Below are 20,203 nucleotides of genomic sequence, written 5' to 3'. Positions count from 1 at the left end.
TTCTTTGAATATTTTTGAAAAAAATGTTCGATTTAAAAAAATTTTGTATGAAAAATATTTTTAGGGGTCCAAGATGGGTCTCTAATATTATCCGAAAAAAATTTTTTTAAAGTATGAAAATCTCTTTAAAAGTATGTCAACTTAATACTCAAAATAAATAGTAATCATTTGACATAAATATTATTGTTTTAGATTCTAATGCATAAAAACTTTTGTTTTTTCTACTACAAAGTTGACTTGAAAGAAATTTTTTTAGGATGATAATAGAGACCCGTTACATATTTGAGGCTTTGGCACTGATTTTATTATTTGTTTACTGGTCAGAATGATGTAGTATTATGCTTTTTGTCATCCGTGAAGAAGAGCTTTCATAATATCGTGATTTAAGCTTTGGCTGAAAAATATTTAAAAAATAAGCTTTTATTATTTACTATCCTAAAAAAATTGTAGAAACGTAAAATGGCGGCTTCGGCTGCTGTCAAAGCGCAGCACAATAGTGAAGTTAAGACACAATTTTGTACAAAAGAAGGATGTTATAAGTCTCTAAAGTTTTCTGATTACTCGAGACCTGCTCGTCTCGCAAACAATGCAAGCAATAATATACCAGTAAAACTATCTTTTGTTACTTTAAAAGGTGTCCCTGAAGGCGATTGTGAAGATAAAATAGCATTCAATGTTGGTAGAGACATGTATTTTTACAATTTTCGTGGAACAAAAAAGGTTTCTGAATCATAATTATTGGTACATTTCTTTTAGTTTCTCAATTAGGTGTTATGTTTTTCTCCGTAATTGTATGAAAATTAATTGTTTTTATTTGTTGTTTTATTATCTATTATTATCTATCGTCAGGATTATTTACGCTATAGCATATTGTTATTGTTAGAAAGATTTTAAAAAGAAAAATTATAAAGTATATATTTATTAGAAGTTCTTGATGTTTTATTTTCCCATAGACAAAGTTTCTTATAAAAAAATATGTAAATATGGCAGTATGAGACAAGGCTTAATACCAAATTTAACTTTTTTTTTTAATGATTGTTTTGTTACTAGTTTACATTAATTAAATTAAAAGTTAGTGTTAAGTCAAAAGCATAAAGTTAAGTTAAAGACTTAAAATTAAAAAATTTTGCAAAATTTACTTCAAGAAATTATCAAAAAACCATTTTCTTCCAATATTTTAAAGCTATGAACTTATTTGGCTATGTTAATATATAAACATGTAACATGACTGTAATAATTTAAGAAATTTGTAAGAATCAGGAAACTAGTAAAATTAAATATTTTTAAAAATAAATTTTAATATAAATACAACTATCAAAGTAGAATGAAATACTATTTCTGCCAATTTTATTTAATGGCAACCTTAATAGAAATTATGGTAAAATATGTCTTTTCAATAAATTTTGGCATAAATGTGACTTAAATTGTGAATTAAAAATATTATTGAAAAGATTTGTTGCAATATTTAAGCAGAATTCTTCCGTCAAATTTTTAATGACTTTGCCTTAATCTTAAGGTAAAATGTCTTAAGATCAAAATATTAAAGCAAAGTGTCAATACAAACGTTTTGAGTTTAATTAGGTATGTGGATTAAATTGATCAAATAATAGATATTTATGTATCATTTATAATAGATATTTATGTATCACTTCAATACAGTATTCTAATAGTGAAAAAATATTAAAATTGAACAATTCTACAAAAATTTATGATGTTTTAAATATCAAATTTTTGATATATGGATTTGTTGAAGAAACTGTGGTCAAAATTTTGTTTTTATAAGTCTAAATTGTTATAATTTCTTTAATTTTGATCTGAAAACATAAAACTTGGTATCAAAAGATAGGTGTAACATTGGGCTACAAATTTATATTGGCATGTAACCACTGGGTGTATCATTTTTTCATACAACAATACTAAAATTTTATTCAAGAAAATATATAAATATAAGAATATAAGAAAATATCTTAGAGTTCCAGGGGGGATGTGGTGGTGATGGTTTTAAAATTTTTTAGTTGTTATAAATAGATTGTTATTAAAATAAGTAAAATTATAATACAATTACAACACATACAATAAATACAATAAATAATGCTCTAAAACTTGTATGAACTTGTAAAACTTATGTATTACAAGTTCATACAAGTATTAGAGTATTATATATCATAATAGGGCGTCCACCTGCCCCCTCCCTTTGCCCCCTAACTTAAATGGTGAAAAAAATTTTATACAAACAAAAAAATTTTAAATAATTTTTAATTACTTATAAAAAGTTACAAAAATTATATTCCAGACCACAATAATATGCATTGTGAGATGCATTTTATAAATGAATTTTTTATGCTATCTGCTAAATGTTGTTGAATGCTGGATCTTCTTGACTCAATGCATAATGTTGAATGCTGGATCTTCTTGACTCAATGCATGGGTTTTGCTTGTTTCTGTTTTTATGACTAGGTAACTCATTCAATTATCTCCTAATGAGGGTACAACTCTAAAACTCAGTTTTATGGTTCTGAGGCTGGCTGGTTGTCAGGTTTCCCGAACTCTGTGGTAGCTCTCAGAGAGGCTGATTCCATCAACAGCTGAAAAATATCAAAGTATTAACAGTGCCATGTTGCGCATAGGTGGTGTCCCTGTTTGCACTTTTGGTGTGCATTGTCAAGGCCACATTTGGAGCCCTTTGTATAGGCTTAAAGTTTGTTAATAGTAATGAGGCAATTGCTTGGGGTATAGACAGTGTTCCTAGTATTATTTATGCTTTAAGTCAAGTTCTTCAACAAATTTAAAAATGAATAAAGTACCAAAAACTATAAAACACAAAAAACCATCATCACCAAGTTCTCTAAACCTATCATTCACTAATACTCGTGGTCTTTGAAGAAACTTTTTTTCTGTTGAGTCTTATCTCTTGCAAAGTTCACCAGACCTACTTGCTCTTTGTTAGACTAATTTGAATTCAGCTGTCTCATCTTGCGATCTTAGTGTTGATGGTTATCTTCCTTTAATTCATAAAGACTCCAATAGTCATATGCTTGGCCTGGGCATTTACATTCGTAAGAATTCACCCATTTGTCGTGAAACTAGGTTTGAATCCACAGACTATTCTTTCATGTGTTTAGCACTACTTCACTCTATCGCCTTTCTCTTTGTTCTATATTGCTCTCCTTCATCATCATCTCAAGACTGCACTCTTTTTGATGTTATCATCTCCTTCATCTTCATCTCAAGACTGCACTCTTGATGTTATTTCTGATCATATTGACCAAGCTCTCTCTCTTTATCTGTCAGCCTATATTGTTATTGTCGGTGACTTTAATGCTCATTATACTGAATGGCTTGACTCTGTGTCAGTGATTCTGCAGGCATTAAAGCCCACAACTGTTGCCTTTTTCAATCCCGAACATAAATAGTCAACTTTCCAACTCATTTTCCAGACAACCTGAATCATTTACCTTCTCTACTCGACTTATGTCTTGTTTCTGATCCTAGTCAGTGCTCAGTTTCTCCATATTCACCCTTAAATGCTTCTGATCATGGTTTGATCTCTCTCAAACTAGTATCTCATTCTTCTTCATGATCTGAATCCCCCTATCATTGTACCTCTTACAACTACCTTAAAGCTGACTGGGACTCTTTCTGTGATTTTCTTTGTGATGGCCCTTGGTTAAAAATCTTTCGTCTTCTTGCTGACAAATGTACTTCTTACATAACTTCGTGGATTCAGGCTTGCATGGAATCTTTTGTTCCCTCTTGACAATTCCAGGTCAAACCTCACTCTCCTCCATGGTTTTCCTCACATTGTGCTGCTGCGATTGCCAATCGAAACCGTTACTTCCATATCTATCAGCAAAACAATTCTCCAGAAAACAGACGTCTGTTTACTACTGCTAGAAACCATTGTAAAAAGGTTTTGTCTAACGCCAAAGCCCGCTTTCATCACAAAAATTAGGTTCTCGTTATTTCATCACAAAAATTAGGTTCTTGTGACTTCTGGAGAATCTTTAATAGTATTAATAATATAATATAATACGGGGAAATCTTTAATTCCACCTCTCTTGCATGATTCAGACTTTGTCACCTCACTTGAAGACAAAGCTGAATTGTTTGCTAAGAACTTTTTATCAATATCATCTCTTGATTCCACTAGTTGTGTTCTACCTGGTATTGCCAACAAACAGGTTGATCCATTGCTTGATATTCTTATTACTCCAGCTTCTGTATCTAAAAGATTTCCTGCTTAGACTCTTCTACAGCTTGTGATCCAAACAACATATCTGTTATTGTCTTACAGAAGTGTTCTCTGGAGCTGTCGTTTATACTCTCAAAACTATTCAACAAGTATTTATCAGAGTCTTATTTTCCAGCCTGCTTGAAAGCGGCTGGAAAATAAGAATTACCTGGATAGGTTTGCAAACTATCTGAGCATATCTTCAACTATAATTTGATACGAGAACAGTAACCTATATTTCAATAACCTATTTTTCAATATCAAAAAACTCAATACAAAGTTTACCAAACATACGCAAATGTCATATAAAACTCAAATTTAACTATTCTTTTTTTCAAAAATAATCCAACTATCTAACTTTATAAATGTTTTCATGAGGAAACAACTTTAACAAATATTTGTCTGACACTACCTGAAAAAAAAGTTCAAAATGCGTTGCACATAATTTTAGCACAAAATTTGGTTCCGTAAAATGCGATTTCCGCATACCTAATTTAATGGCTAAAGATTAAATGCATTGCTTTTAAGTGGTATTAAATTAGTGTTAGAAATCCTTAGCACTGGTATTTTTTCTATTATTAATTTAGTTCTTAATTATTATTTCTGCACAGCTTTCTCTAATAAACATTTTTTATACTGTTAATTGTGTTAATAGATTCTTTTTTCCTTTCTTTTAAAATAAAAAATGAGTTACCTTTTAAACTACCTAAAAAAGGAACAAATTCTTATTTTTATTTTTTCTCAAGTCTGAAGATGGCTCCGAAAAATATTTTATTTTAATTTCCCTAATAATTTAGGTTTCAAGCAAAAAATATAAGTGTTTGAAATAATATAGTTTTTTATTTTAGTGTTTGTTTTAATTTGTTTTAATTTTGATAATAAATTTCTGAGATTTCTTTATTAATGATTAAGTCCTTATACCAGTTTAATGTACTTATTCTTAGTATTTAAAAAGTTGTGCCTAATAATGTCTTAAATTTGGTATTATTGTATAAAAAATACATTTAAAGTAGTTTTAGGTAAAACTTTGTTGATATTTATAATTCATCATTCACCTGAATGATTTACTGTTAAAAATCTGAAGAAAATTTTACTTTAGCTTATATTTAAATAAAGTGATTTTCTTTAATCGAAGTTATTGTTTTTACTTGACATTCAAAAACTTAGTTTTTTTAATTACTTGAATTGATGTTTTTCTAATGACACTTGAATTTATGTTTTTAATGGGTAAAGTTGATGTAGATTAACAACAAATTTTAAATTAACAAGTTTAAGTTATACTTCTAATATGACTATATGTTATTTTCTTTAAGTTACTTAGCGGCTACTTGGTAGTTTTAACATTTATTTATTGGTACTTAAGTTAGGCTAGGATTTTTGACATTAGGATAATAGCAGTATAAACACTGAGTTTTCTGCATTACATAAAAATATCAATATTTTTTTTTTACACATAGTTCTATTTTTTATCCTTGAATGTAATACTATTGTCATTTTTAGTTTTGATTTTCTAGGAAAATTTTGCAGCACGTTGTAAACAATACTGAATCAATTCTAGCAGTCAAATAATATTCTCAGTTTTATTGCTGTTGTTTTTGCTTTTGTATATGTATTTGCAAATTTATACTTTATAGAGCAAGTTTCAGCATTTTTTCAACTATTAGAAACCAGGCATAGAAAGTTTCACAAAGCATTTTTTGTATATTTTAATTCATTAAAATCCTTGTTATCATGATTAAATAACTGTCCTAGTTACCAGACTTTCTGGTCTCCTTTAGTCATCATTTTCTTGCTCTTTAACTGTGCACTCTATTTTCTTAGTAACATTAATGCCAGTTGCCTCGTTTGTTGTTGAAGTTTTTTAGGAATTTTTTTTCTTTCTGGAAGTTTGTAAAAATATTTATAATTATATGTAAAATTGCATACCCTAAAATAGGCATTTTTGTTTAGGCTCCTGATTTAAATGAGCCTATTGATCGACGGACATATAAGGGTCCTCAGCCAACATGCCATGATATTAATATGATCACTCGTACTCCCACAAGCATTGAGTTGATTATTGGATTTACTGCTGGACAAATTCAGTTAGTGGACCCATTAAAAAGAGAATGCAGGAAATGTTTTAATGATGAGGTATTGATTAATTTTTAAAAGTTGTACCAGACATACCTTTTTTTTGTTCTAAACCAAGTGATTTACATTCTATTATATTAAGTAGTATATATTCCTTGGTTCACAGTTTTTGTGAACCAAGGAATATATTCATTTTTATATTATTTAAATCAAAATATATAAATTTAAAATTATTATGTATAAGGGGCTGTTTATATAAATCAGGCTGGCCTTGTTAACCAGGGTAACTATAAAAATAAAAACATAATAAAATAAATGTTTATGTTAGAATTTTAATTATTTTTATTTATTTCATTGTCTTAAAAGCAATCTGGAATATTTTGATCGGATAAAAGAAGTGGTGTGATTTATTTTGTTCAATCAGCTACATGTTTGAGCAGGGCTTGCTCATACCTTCGTTTTTATATGGAAAATAATTGTTTCACTTCAGTGGGATCTCACTAAAACCAAGCAAGATTATATAATTAAGTTTAATTTTAATAAATAAATATAAAATTTTGTTTAAATGAGCCAGCCCTGCTAACCAGTCTAGTCTGATTCATATAAATATCCCTTAGCAGCTTCTCTCAAAAAATATTTAGTTTAAAGCCTATTTTTTGGATGTAATATATTTTTCATTTAAATAATTTGTTTTGTTTTTTTAAGTAATTTATTCTAAATAAGACTGCATGCCACCACTTAATAAGTTAGGAGTTAAATAGTGGTTGCTTAGAAATCACACTTGAGATCTAAGAGGTCAAAAAGTGACAACTTTTTGTCAAGACTGGAGTATATAGTTGTTTAATAAACCAATAGCGGCACTTTAGAAGTAAGATTATCAGGAACATCATTAATATAAATAAGAAACAATGCAGGATTTAAAATGGAACTTTGCCGTATCCCAGAGTTTACTGTAAATGAAGGAGAGTGTTGCCCTTCAAAGACAACTTTAATACTGTGGTCAGAAAAAATGATTCAAAATATTTTTCCAGATACACCCTATGAAAAAAGTTTTTCAAAAGATCTAGCATGCCAAACTCTATCTACAGCCTATAATATGCCAAGAGCGTAAAACATAATTAAATAATTAGAGGTGCTATAGTGTTCTCCAGAGTTATTCAAGGTTGGAACCATTTTCCAGCAGGAAGGAAAATAAGATTTAGTTTAGCACTTGTTAATTAGCTTAGTGAGTATTAAATAAAGTTCTGCAGAACGCTATGACTATAAAGACTATGACTGGAATGTTATTTGAATCTGTAGAAGAGTTAAGAATAACTTAAGTTACAAGAGGAGGAGTTTTTTTAGATGTCTAATGATGGATTAAATTGTTTCTCTGGGATGGAAGAGTGTGTTCATTAGATTCAAAAGATACATTAATGGAGATATAAGGTAGTAGTTAAAAGAGCAAGGATAGGGTCTGAGGATAGGGTGAGTCTTTAGAAGAGTTACAAAATATAAGTTTTAGCGAAATTATAGCGTAGGCAAAACCTCTTAAAAGTGAATATCAACAAACCAAAGATGAAACAACTGAATTCAAATTAGTCTCACAAAAAGCTAGGTGGTCTAATGAATTTTGTCAGAGGTAAGATTCAAATTACTTTGGAAACCATGAATGTTTGTACTTGGCACTGTTAGAACTTTGATATTTTACAGCTGTTGATGGAATCAGTCTCCCGTCTGAAAGCTACTATTGCAGAGTTCAGGAAATCTTACTACTAGACTGCCTTAGAACCATTAAATGGACTTCATGCTCGTAAAACTGAAACATGTTATTAACGAGTGCAATTATGTGCGCTTGGCATCAAGTTAAGAGTGATATTCAGTGTTGAAAATTGGTTCCCATAGGGTCATCCATAAATTACATAGGCAGGTATGGGGAGGGAGTCACCCAAAAGCTTACCAATGCAAAAAGTGCGTACAAGGGAAAAGAAGGACCATTTTTTGTTTGAATTTTTTTCATGTGAAGTCTGGAAAGTCAGACAAAAAATCTGTTGTTTTTTTGTTAATGCATTTGTCTATCTACTTGAAGAAATATGATATTAAATATAAACAAAGAAATAATGTGTAGTTTGATTTATTTTATAGCCCTTCTCAAAAATTTAAAATACATTTCAAATCAAGTTTTCACAATTGAAATATTATATAAAAAATTATTCATCTTAATAATTAAATACTAAAAAAAATTATTTATAAGTTTTAATTCAATTTATTACTAAAGTAAGTTATTACTAAAATTTTAGTAAGTCTGTAATTAAAAATGTTTAACGCATTATTTTTTAAGTTTTCTCGTCCCACCTTCCAAATTTGCTGTTTAAAACTTTTGATTTTTTAAAATTCTATCAAGTTTTCATTTTATAATTTAAAATTTCTACTCCTTTTAGCTGAATTCGTTTTGAAAATAGTAAAAATTCCATCTATATATTAGCAGTAATGACTTCATAACTTTCCACTATTTCAAAATACTTTTAAGCAAAAAAGTTATTAAAAAAAATCATTTTATCATACCATGACATGGTTTTAATGTTGTAAGGGTTGTATAAACATGTTTTGATGCTTATTTACAGTCCTGCTGTGTAACGTTAAAAATTGTATATTCATAATTGAGAACTTTGATAATGTTGTAGTGAATTATTTTTAGCAGAATATACATGGTTGTTATTAATCATTATATTTTTTTTCTTGCATCATTAATGGCATAAAATAACATCAATATGTGCAAAGTACACTCACCAAATGATTTTTTTTTTACCATGCCGTTTGCTGCATTAAGTCTTACAAAGTTGTTTTGTTCAGAAGTGGTAAAAAGTAAATGTTATGACCATCATGCTACGTAGAGTTAATTTTTGAAAAAAGTTGAAGATTTAATGCTGTAACTTGTGAGTTAAAGATTCAATGCTGTAACTTTTAAATATAAAATTATATGATGGTATTTCACATTTCTGGAAAGATTCAAGTCATTCCCATTTTCGGTTTATTTTTAATAGCTTAAAGATTGTCAAAGGTTACGACCACTACTCTAGCGGAATTGCTCATATATACATATATATATATATATATATATATATATATATATATATATATACATATAAATATATATATATATATATATATATATATATATATATATATATATATATATATATATATATATATATATATATATATATATCAGGCCTTGTTTTAAATAAAAAATGCTTAACGCAATAGCCTAATGTGAATATTGACGTCAAAAATTTCTCTTGATTTTTTTATTTTTTAAAGACATTACCTTTTTTAAATTACTGCTATAATATTAGTTACTGCAGAACAAGTTAAGTGTTATTTAACTTCTTTTTTAATATTTTTGTTAATGTTTATTTTATTTTATTCTTTTTTAATATTAAGTAGTTAAATTTAATATTACTTTTTTAAAAATGTTTGATATTAATAAGTTTCTTTCTTTCCTCAACATTTCCATAAACGAATTAATCTTGTTTAACTTTTGAATTTTTTAATTATGATTATTTGCTATTTTTCTAATTGTGGCTTTGCATCTACATACAAGCCTTCTCAGGAAGCGTGTGCGATTACACACCTTGTTTGTCCACGTTTAAGGTAATTTTATTAGACAAGCTGACCACGGCAGTTCGCATCTTTTAACTTATAAAGCATTTCAATAATTCGCGGCAAAAAGGTAAACTTATCTACTTAGAAAAAAAAAAAACAATCCTAAAAAAAGGAGAAAAAAAATATCAAGTTTAATTAAAAAACCAGAAAATTTAATAATTAAAAAAAGAAAATTGAAAAAAAAAATTTTCTTATAAAATTTTTCTAGAACTTTTTTTTTTAGAGTCGTTGAAAAAAAAATATTTTATAACGATTTAACAACAATTGAAAGTTTTGATATGGAATTTATTCACAATTTTATCAGTCCATATAATTAAGAAACTAATTTGCTATGTACGCTAGTACTATGAGAAATTTTGTTAGTTTTTTTTCTTATGTTTATTCGTTTTGTACATCTTTTCACTTTTAAAAATGTTTTTACTATATTTGAAGTTTTTTTCTCAATACTTATGTAATAGGAAATTAAGAAAATAAATTATTTATTTGTAAAATATATTATTTTTGTAATATAAATATATAGTTTTTGTAATGTTGGAATAAGTTAAATTTAGTTAAATTAAATAAGTTAAATAAAAGTTGGAAAGTAAGAATAAGTTAAATTAAAGTTGGAATAAGTTAAAGAATAACTAAAAATTTTCTGAAATTATTTTTTTTTTAATGCCCAATTTCCAATGTTAATACGAATTGCTAGAGATAATGAACATAACGATTGCTTTGTTATTTAAAAACTTAAAAAAAAGTTTTACATAGGCTCCTAAACATTTCGTTAAAAAAGTTCCCACAAGTTTTTGGAGCATCATTAATAACAATAGTTTATCAGGAAATAAACTATTGCGTTTAAATGCACAATTTGGATAATCCTTCAAGAGTGCAGACTATTTCAATTGGGGTATTGAAAACAACCTAATATTTTATATTTAAATATTAGTATTAATGACTTTTTATTTTTTTACATGAAAAACTTGTTAAAATTTTTTTTTTTTTACAAATAAACAGCAATTAGTTTTCTCGCTTTCCAGTGCATTGATAGAAACAGTAAAGTTTAGTAAAACATTTCAGAAACAAATCCAAAAATTGTCCATGTTTTTGGCGCAAATTATACAGTATTTCCTTAATATACTGACTGAAAAAAGTAGCAAAAAAGTTGTATATCAAAAAATATTTTTACTTTTGTTATATTTATATCTACTTTTTTCCTCGACTTTTATCAATTTTGGAAGTGGAAAATAACAAACGCCCTAAAAATAAAAAAACAAAAACAATATAACATATAGATATATTATTTTTTTGACAACAATTTTTCTATTTCATATAGTTTTTGGTTCTTTAAGTATTGCTGTTTTATTCTCTTTAGTTTCGTATAGCATTATTTTGCTGCAAATTCTTAAAACGCTTACTATATAAAAATGTGTTCAAGTTGTCTAAAAAAATTACTTTATTTTTTTATTAAAAATATCAAAAAATAATTAAAAATTACTTTATTTTATAAAAATTACTAAAGCCTGGACGAACAAGGCGCTTTCTAATTAGAGAATAACAAATAAAAAAATTACATTAATTTATTTACTTTATTTATTAAAAGTTCATTATTTTATTATTAAAATTATATTGCTGTATATATCGTTTATTAAAAAAAAATTGCTGCTATTTAACTTGTGTTATAAAAACAAAGTTAAACTTATGTTTTGTGCAAATTTTTGATGCAGCCGTTTATTTAAGATTTAATATTGAGAAAAAAAGTTTAGGAAGGAAAACCAAAAAACGATTGCGATAAAAATGAGCTAATTTTTTTTAAGAACAAATAAAATTTCAATATTGCATATTATTTAGTAATATTCTTAAATAAGTTTGACAGTTAAGTTAAACCCAAGCATTAATTTTAATAAACTTAAATATATTTTTAAAATCAAAATTATATTATATATTTTTTCTATCAGAATAAAATTATTTATTTTTAATAAATTTGTCTTAAACTAAATCATATATTTTTTATCAGAATTAAATTATGTTATTATGATCTTTGCTTCAAGCTTAAAGTATTAGCGTTTTTCAAGCAAAAAAATCAATCATTACAATAAAATAAAAACAAAATAAAAATAGTTTTTTTCATTAGTAAATAGCACTTTTATCTAACATAATTGTCATTCAAACTTTTGTAACAAATATTTTTACATAAACGTCATTTAAAAGTTGATGTAATTTTTTTTAAAAAACTACTTCTTTTATCTTACCGCTTATAGAATAATTTAAAAGTTTAAAAATGATAAAAAGTCACATAACCAAATCGCTTACTGCTTACACAAAATCGCTTAAGGCATATGTAAATCACTCTACGCATAACGCTTTAAAACAAGACCTGATATATAATATATATATATATATATATATATATATATATATATATATATATATATATATATATATATATATATATATATATATATTGTCAGCTGAGAACCAAGAGGCTGTATGTCCACATTTTGTATTTTTTCTGTTTACTATGATTAAATATTCAACAATCAATGGGGTATGTATCCAATAAATCTAGTTTCAAGAATAATACAATTTTTTAAAATATTTAAAAAATTAGTCTGACATTCTGGCAAAAAGTCTTTACAAATTAAATTTTAAAACTTAATTTTCTCAGAAACAAAAAATGGACATACGGCATCTTGGTTCTCGGCTGACGATATATACTTATACAATTATTATATACAAGTTACTTGTAGAAATGCGTTTGTTACACCAGTAAAACCCAGGTTATGAAGGCATTTAGTTTCGTTTAGCTTTAACTTTTTTATTAGATTGACTTTATTTAGTTTGTTAAGTTATATTTGCCACACAAGTATTTGATATTCGAACGTTTTGAATTTTATTTGATGCTTTTGAATTTTATATATAGTAGTCATTAATAAATTAAATGTGATCAAACCTGTATGAAATTGAATCTATAAATAAAGTTTTAGTTTAGCAAATTATTATAAATGAAATATTAGGCTTGATATTTAATTTTTAGGCATTCCAAGATTTTATTGAAGTTTTCTAAGCTTTAATATTTTATTACATAGACTTTTATGCAATTTAAAGTAAAAATCCTAGTTAACCAAAGTTTTTTGTCAAATGAACAAAAAAAAACTGTGTGAGTTAGCGAGTAATTTGACTTTACCAGGGGAGGGTTGAGAGATAATATATATATTTTTTTAATATATATATGTTTCTTATTATATATATGATAATATATATATATGTTTTTCTGTTTTAGGTTTGGTATCCAATAAGTTAATATTTTAAAATTGTATTTAAAAGTTTTATAAAATAAAATAAATTTTATTTCTAATGATAAAGCTAAATTTAAAAAACAAAAACCTATTTTTCATTACTGATGTTTGGACTTTCTTGTTGTATGACATGTTTATTTTTTTTCAGAACAATAGATCTAAAAATATTTCAACTTAGATGTTTTACTATTTGCTTCAACTTACAAAATTTTACATAGAAATGAATATTGCTGAAAAATTATGATTATTTATTAAAGATGAAAAGTTAATGCATTAAGAACATTTTTCTTAAAAAACTTATATGTCCCAATGCTGTAATGCAGAAATGACATTAGCTTGTAATGTCATTCATTTATTGCAATATTTGTTCTGAAGAAAATAAATCTCATTAAAACAGACAATTAAAATTAAAAACAAATTTTTAAAACCCAATGCTTTTATATTTTATTAAAACACAAATTTTGTAATCAATTTTTTCTGATATTACTATTTTATTTTAATTTAAAGTCTCAATATACAAAAAATAATCTTAATTAAAATTAGCTAAATTAATTGACCTATTGCTAAACTAATTATTGAGTATTGTATTGTCATCAAGCAAGAGTATGTATGCAAAGTTTGAAGAGAATCTATCATCAGTGACTCGAAAATTGATTGCAAGATTTGATGTTGACACTGACAGATTAACAGACAGAGACAAGGAGTTAATTTAAAGCATCGGGAAAAATACTTTTAAAAAACGATTTGCTAGAGACCAGATACATGATATTTCTAATACTAAATAGCGATTTTATTTAAAAATGACAATATTTAAAAATTGCTATATCAAATTTTCTTTTGAAAAAACCTCAAGCAAACTTTGCTTGGACTCCAAAATAGGAAAATGTTCTGCATGCAATTTTTTTCCATTATTAATCTATTCTTTTTGTATTTGTAAAGAGTACCTCCTAATGAATGTACTTAAAACTTACTTCTTATGCACCTAAACAGTTCTTTTTAGTGATGTAAATTTTCTGGTAAAATTTGATTCAAAATTTACTGGTAAAATTTATATCAAAATGGGTAATTTTTCATTAAAAAATTTTTTTTCAAAGAATAATAAAAATAAGTAAAAAAAGTTTCAAAATTTACCAGGCAGTAAATTTTCAAAATTTTACTTTCGCAACACTAGTTCTTTTTACCAAATTTACTTTGATCTTTCAAAAAATACTTTAGCAAGTTGTAATACTTGTGAAAGTACATTCTCTTAAACTTTCAAGAAACCTGTGTTATATTTCAGATTATTGAATGTATTTTTCAGATAAAAACTACTCAACATAATTAATATCATTGCAAAATAAGTTCTTGCTTACAGAAAACTTTCTCTGAAAGGTCTTGCTTTCTGAAAGTTTCTCTAAAAGCTCTTGCTTTTTGAAAACTTTCTTTGAAAGCTCTTGCTTTCTGATAACTCTCTCTAATAGTTCTTTCTTTTTATAAACTTTTTCTGAAAGCTCTTGCTTTTTTAAAACTTTCTCTCAAAGCTCTTGCGTTTCTTTTAAAAATCTTGCTTACTGAAAATCAGGGGCGTAGTGGCTCTAAAAAGCCCATGCGGGATTTTTATTAAAAGGCCTATATATGCGGGATTTTACCATATATACTTGATGTAAAGGCCCATACAAAAAAAAAGATGTATATATATATATATATATATATATATATATATATATATATATATATATATATATATATATATATATATATATAATAACTAACCTAATTCTAATAAATCATCAATACAAACTAGCAAGTTGAGATAAAACTTGTAATTATTAATATAGTTTATAATACATTTGTAATTAGTATTATTTGTAATTATTAATAATGTAATTATTAATTACTGTATTTGTGATTTGTAATTATTACTATTGTTTGTAATACTTCAAAATAAAAATGGTAACAATACTATGCAGCGACCAGGTTTTTGTTCTGATTTTCTAACACAATTTACCGCAAGCAAATACGATTAGTATTTTATTGTTTGAAGAACATAGCCTAACACAAAATCAAAAATCAATTTTTCAATTACTATATAATGATATAGTATTTCAATTTTTCTATTACTATATAATGATATATATTTTATTGTATAATAATATAAATTTTATTAAAATTATATATAATATTTTTTCTAAAATAAATATTGAAAATCTTCATAAATTAGAAATTCTTTTATAGATAGTTTATGCTTTTGTTTATTCGGTGTTTTAACTTTTTTTAACATTTTCGCATTAACTCACAACAGCAAAAATGCCGCTCTAAAAATGGTGCCGTTATTGACATAATTTAAACATAAAAGTTTGTATAACGTTCATTTAGCACTTAATTGAAAGTATTTCATATTTTTTCCAAAAATGCTATTTTATTGCTTTTTTATTTCAAAAATAAAACAAAATTAAAATAATGAAAATAAAAAAATTTAAAGCTATGGAATCTATATAATTTATTTCAAACTTACCTATAATTAATAGTAATAAAAATGTGTTGTAAATAAGTAAATTGTTAAGGTGTCTTTGAAAATATTTGCGGTATTCCCACACCTCAATTAAAATAGATTCATTAGATAATATGGTTTATGCTATTTTTAAAAGATTTTATTTGTGTATTTATATAGTTCATAATTCAAAGTTTGCATAAAACATATCTTCTTTAAATGTTTAAATGTATTTTTTGCACAGCCATCATCCTTTTTTTAATCTGTCTGAGGACAGGATATTACGGAGTGGTTTGTTTATTTACATACAATAATATAAACTGTATAAAAATAAAAAACTTTATTTATTATAAAACAAGTTTATATCTGTTTCGAAACGCTACAAAAATGCAAAACACGAGTTTGATACTTATTTGTATAAAACTTAATTTAAAATTTAACACCAAAACATTTTTCTTAAATGAATTAAAATGCAATACAATTACTATATAGTAATTGTATTGCGTATTAATTCATTTAAAAAAATATTTTGGGGTTAAATTTTAAATTAAATTAATTTAAGTCCAACAATAATAATATGGGGGTCTGCAGACTTTTTTAAATTTATTTTGTCAACATTGCAATCGTTAAAAACCGTTTATGGGTTCATAATTTTTCTTATGAAAAAAATATCATAATACGTCTTAAAATATCTACTTTGTTTTCAAAGCAATATTACTATTATGCAAAATACTAATATAATTGCGCTCAAAGTTGAAGACTTAAAATCTAGGGATTAATAAAATTTAATTTGTGCAAACATAAATATTGTAAATAATTGTGGAATTTCTTTAAAATGTAGAAAAAATTAAAATTTGCCAAAAGGCCCATATTTAGATAAAAAAGTGAAAAGCCCATGCGGGAATCCCGCATAACCTCTGGGACCACCACGCCTCTGCTGAAAACCTAACTTGAAAAAACACTGACTTCAAAAACTCATTTTGACCAATAATTACTAATGTTAAATAAAAGATTATAAAATTTAAAAAATGTGTTTATTCTGTCTTACTCTAACCAATTTAAAAAAATAGTATTGTAAACTTTTTTTTTAAAAGGTATTAAAATAATTATTACAAAATTGTTTCTCTAATATTTTTTTGTAGAAACAAATTATTAAGAAATATAAGCGATATTGGTTTGTTGTAATTGTTAATTTATTTTATTAGAGATTGATTGAAAAGGGTGCAGTTACTTGTGTTAAATGGGTACCTGGCAGTGAGTCAAAGTTTTTAGTTTCTTATAATAATCCAAATATTTATATGTATGATAAAAACCTTCCTAGCATAGACATAGAACCTCAACTTCAAATGATTAAAAAAGGTAGTGGCTATGTTGTAAACATTATGAAAAATAGGCCTGAGTGCAATCCTCTATGTCGTTGGAGTGTAGGTCAAGGAGGTATTAACGAAATTTGTTTTTCACCAGACTGTAAACACTTAGCTGTTGTTAGTCAAGATGGATATCTGCGTGTATTTGATTTTGAAAAACAAGAACTGATTAGCAGTATGCGTAGTTATTTTGGTGGTGTGTTATGTGTTTGTTGGAGTCCAGATGGTCGGTATATTGTTACAGGCGGAGAGGATGATTTAATTACTGTTTGGTCTTGTCATGAACAACAAGTTATTGCACGAGGTGAAGGTCACAGATCTTGGGTTAATGTGGTATCGTTCGATGCATATACAACTCAAGTCAAAGACCAAATGTCTTTAAATAGTGATGATGAAGATTATCCTAAAAACTCATGTAATCATATAAACAATGTCCGAAAAAATGAAACTATTGTATCATATCGAGTCGGATCAGTTGGAGATGATACCCAACTTTTGTTGTGGGATATTAGTGAAGATATTTTAAAGCCAGAACGAATAAGGACGCGTAGTAATCGTGGTAGTACATTAGCAACTATACAGCCAGTTTTGTCTTACTCTAGTCAAACTATGAAAGTTGGTAGCCATACAAAAAACTTTAAAAATCCAATTGTTGATTCACAAACGACCAATAAATATACTACTTATAAAAGACATAATTCTCAGCCTGAGCCTCCAAAATTGACTATTGATAGAGACGATTTAATTCTTGGATCAAAAATATGTCCTCGCATGAATGAATGTAAAAAAATTGAACCGCTTTTAGCAAAAAAGATTGCTTACGATCGTTTGAGTGCTTTAGTTTTTCGAGAAGATTGCATAGTTACTGGAACTTATGATGGTTATGTTCATGTATGGGCCCGACCAAATGGAGCGGTATGTAATGTTTTCCATTTAAACTAGTTAAATTGATTTTTTTTATAAGACTTGTGTTCTATAAATAACTATCTATCTATTTATTTAAGGTTCATTTTAGCTAAAGGGTTTACATCGAAAATGTTATTTGGAATAAATAAGAATAATTTTATTTAGAGAACAAGAAAATTACTTAAAAAATTTTTTTTTAGGATGCCCTTGATGTTGGTACGTTGATTCAATGAAATTGCGATTAGTATAGATATTTTTTTATGCCTTAAGGAATTTCCGATCAATAGAAATTCACAGCTGAAAATATACACCAATTTTACGAATCGATGTTTTTCACCAAATTTTTTGGGAAAAAAGTACGATACAGTATATACGATCAATACGATACCATTTACACGATACGATCACAAATTAATCCTTCTCTAAACCTAATGCTGTGTATTTTATAACTCATTGCCTAATGAGCTTAAAGAATAAAAATGTGTGCATAATGCGTGCAGTGATGTTTGCTTTAGACTAAAGTTTCACTGAAGCGGTAACTAGAAATATTTTTGTACGCTTTTTTTTTTGGCACTTTTTTTTTATATTTGATCTAGTGCAGATTTTATAGCAAACTTTATCTTTTGACAGATATTTATATTTGCAACTCTAAAATATATTTTTTTGTATAAATATTGTTGTGCAAATTTTGCAAAAAATTTTTTTTAATTTTTGATTTATATTACTTTACGTGAACGTTATTTCCAACAACGAATTTAAAACGAAAAATATCGGATGAAATATATTATCGATGCGGTGTTTTCATCGTACAGCGATGACATAATAATAACGATAATAAGTTTTGTTATTATCGTTGTATATTATTAGCAAAACCAGTCTCGTTATTGTTGTTGTTTATTATTTAGTAATGCTTATTTTAAATCTTTATTTCACTTTAAACAAAAAGCTGTTTCAATAGCAACAACAACAACAAAATTAAAAATATACGTATATGAAAATTAGCTTACATAATAGAATTAACTATTAGATATTATTTTGTCCGATGTTTACATCAAAATAATCATACAAACTTTTATTGATACCAGTTTAATTTTATCGACATATTTCATTAAAAAAAGCTAAACTATTACGAAAAATTTCAATTAGTCAAAAGTTAAAAATTATCATTTTTACTTTTTTGGAATTTTAATTTGGAAATGCAAAAAGGGTATTTTTGATTTTCTTTGATGGCAACCCCAAGGCAAATCTCAAATATTTTTTCACCGAATGCTAAAGCGATATGAGGTATAACAATGTGATAATGATATAATCATGATAATGTGAGGCGTGACAAGCAAATACATTACATAAGCAAGCTGAATGTCAATGAGAATTTTACAACCAAAAGTTGATGTCAATATAATAGAAATATTTGGCTAATATATATATACAATATATATATATATATATATATATATATATATATATATATATATATATATATATATATATATATATATATATATATATATATGTATATGTATATGTATATTGTATATATGCAGATATTTTTTTATTATTATTGATTTCTTTTTTTTTAATCGTTAATATAGAAACAGTTTGCGCGGGTTATTATGAGTGTTGTTCTTTTTCGTCTTATATATATATATATATTTATATATAAATTTATTACCATAACATGTTTATATTTAACTTTAATAGTTATATACATTCTACAATAGTTTTATCTGTTTTGTATTTATATAAAGGTTTTTATAGAATTTTATTCACCATTGTGACTAAGGTTTAGATTGGTACCAGCATCACATGTCTTAGTAAGAAACTTCGTAATTTAAGTCTTTGGCTTAAAAAATCTTAAATTTGTTTTTATAGAACATTAAATTTTTTTATAGAAAATTTTATAGACAAAACTTTTTTAACCCCAATCGCTGCTGCTCTCATTGAAGTTTTATTCCTCTTGACCAAGAATGTTATACTTTGCTCTCTCCTTTACAAATTATAAAAACGTAAAAACTTTTAATCTTTTTTCAAAATAGTTTAAAAAAATTGTGAATTCTTTTGTTTAATGTTTTATTTACAAACGCAATTTTAGCACAGGCGACAACCTTTTAATGAAAGCCGGCTTATATATGGTTACGTTAAAAATCGTTTTTTTATTCCTTAAAAAAAGTTGTGAATATTCCTTTTGAAGACTCGCGACAAGTTTCAGGTATTGATGTTAATTACTTTGACA

The 20,203-nt window shown here is 26.1% G+C and overlaps 1 protein-coding gene across 1 annotated transcript; it reads left to right on the top strand.

Moving 5' to 3' along the window:
* The first annotated feature begins 416 nt into the window (after positions 1-416).
* Positions 417-18,678, top strand: LOC100207519 (dystrophia myotonica WD repeat-containing protein). Its single transcript, XM_065805795.1, has 4 exons — positions 417-720; positions 6,182-6,364; positions 16,903-17,979; positions 18,171-18,678. Exons 1-4 carry the CDS (start codon positions 460-462, stop codon positions 18,201-18,203), a joined length of 1,554 nt encoding a protein of 517 aa, XP_065661867.1. The 5' UTR covers positions 417-459; the 3' UTR covers positions 18,204-18,678.
* Positions 18,679-20,203: the final 1,525 nt, after the last annotated feature.

The sequence above is a fragment of the Hydra vulgaris genome, chromosome 09 (assembly GCF_038396675.1).
Source record: "Hydra vulgaris chromosome 09, alternate assembly HydraT2T_AEP".
In the NCBI taxonomy this organism is placed as follows: domain Eukaryota; kingdom Metazoa; phylum Cnidaria; class Hydrozoa; order Anthoathecata; family Hydridae; genus Hydra; species Hydra vulgaris.
Note: the sequence above shows the minus strand (reverse complement) of the source record. Positions and strands in the feature narration are given on the sequence as shown.

What these genes read in the sequence shown, in the direction of transcription:
- LOC100207519 (XM_065805795.1), top strand. Translation starts at nt 460, where the DNA reads ATGGCGGCTTCGGCTGCTGTCAAAGCGCAGCACAATAGTGAAGTTAAG. An exon ending in GGAAATGTTTTAATGATGAG is followed by an intron (nt 6,365 to 16,902) that starts GTATTGATTAAT and finishes TTATTTTATTAG; the next exon opens with AGATTGATTGAAAAGGGTGC. An exon ending in GGGCCCGACCAAATGGAGCG is followed by an intron (nt 17,980 to 18,170) that starts GTATGTAATGTT and finishes ATTTTTTTTTAG; the next exon opens with GATGCCCTTGATGTTGGTAC.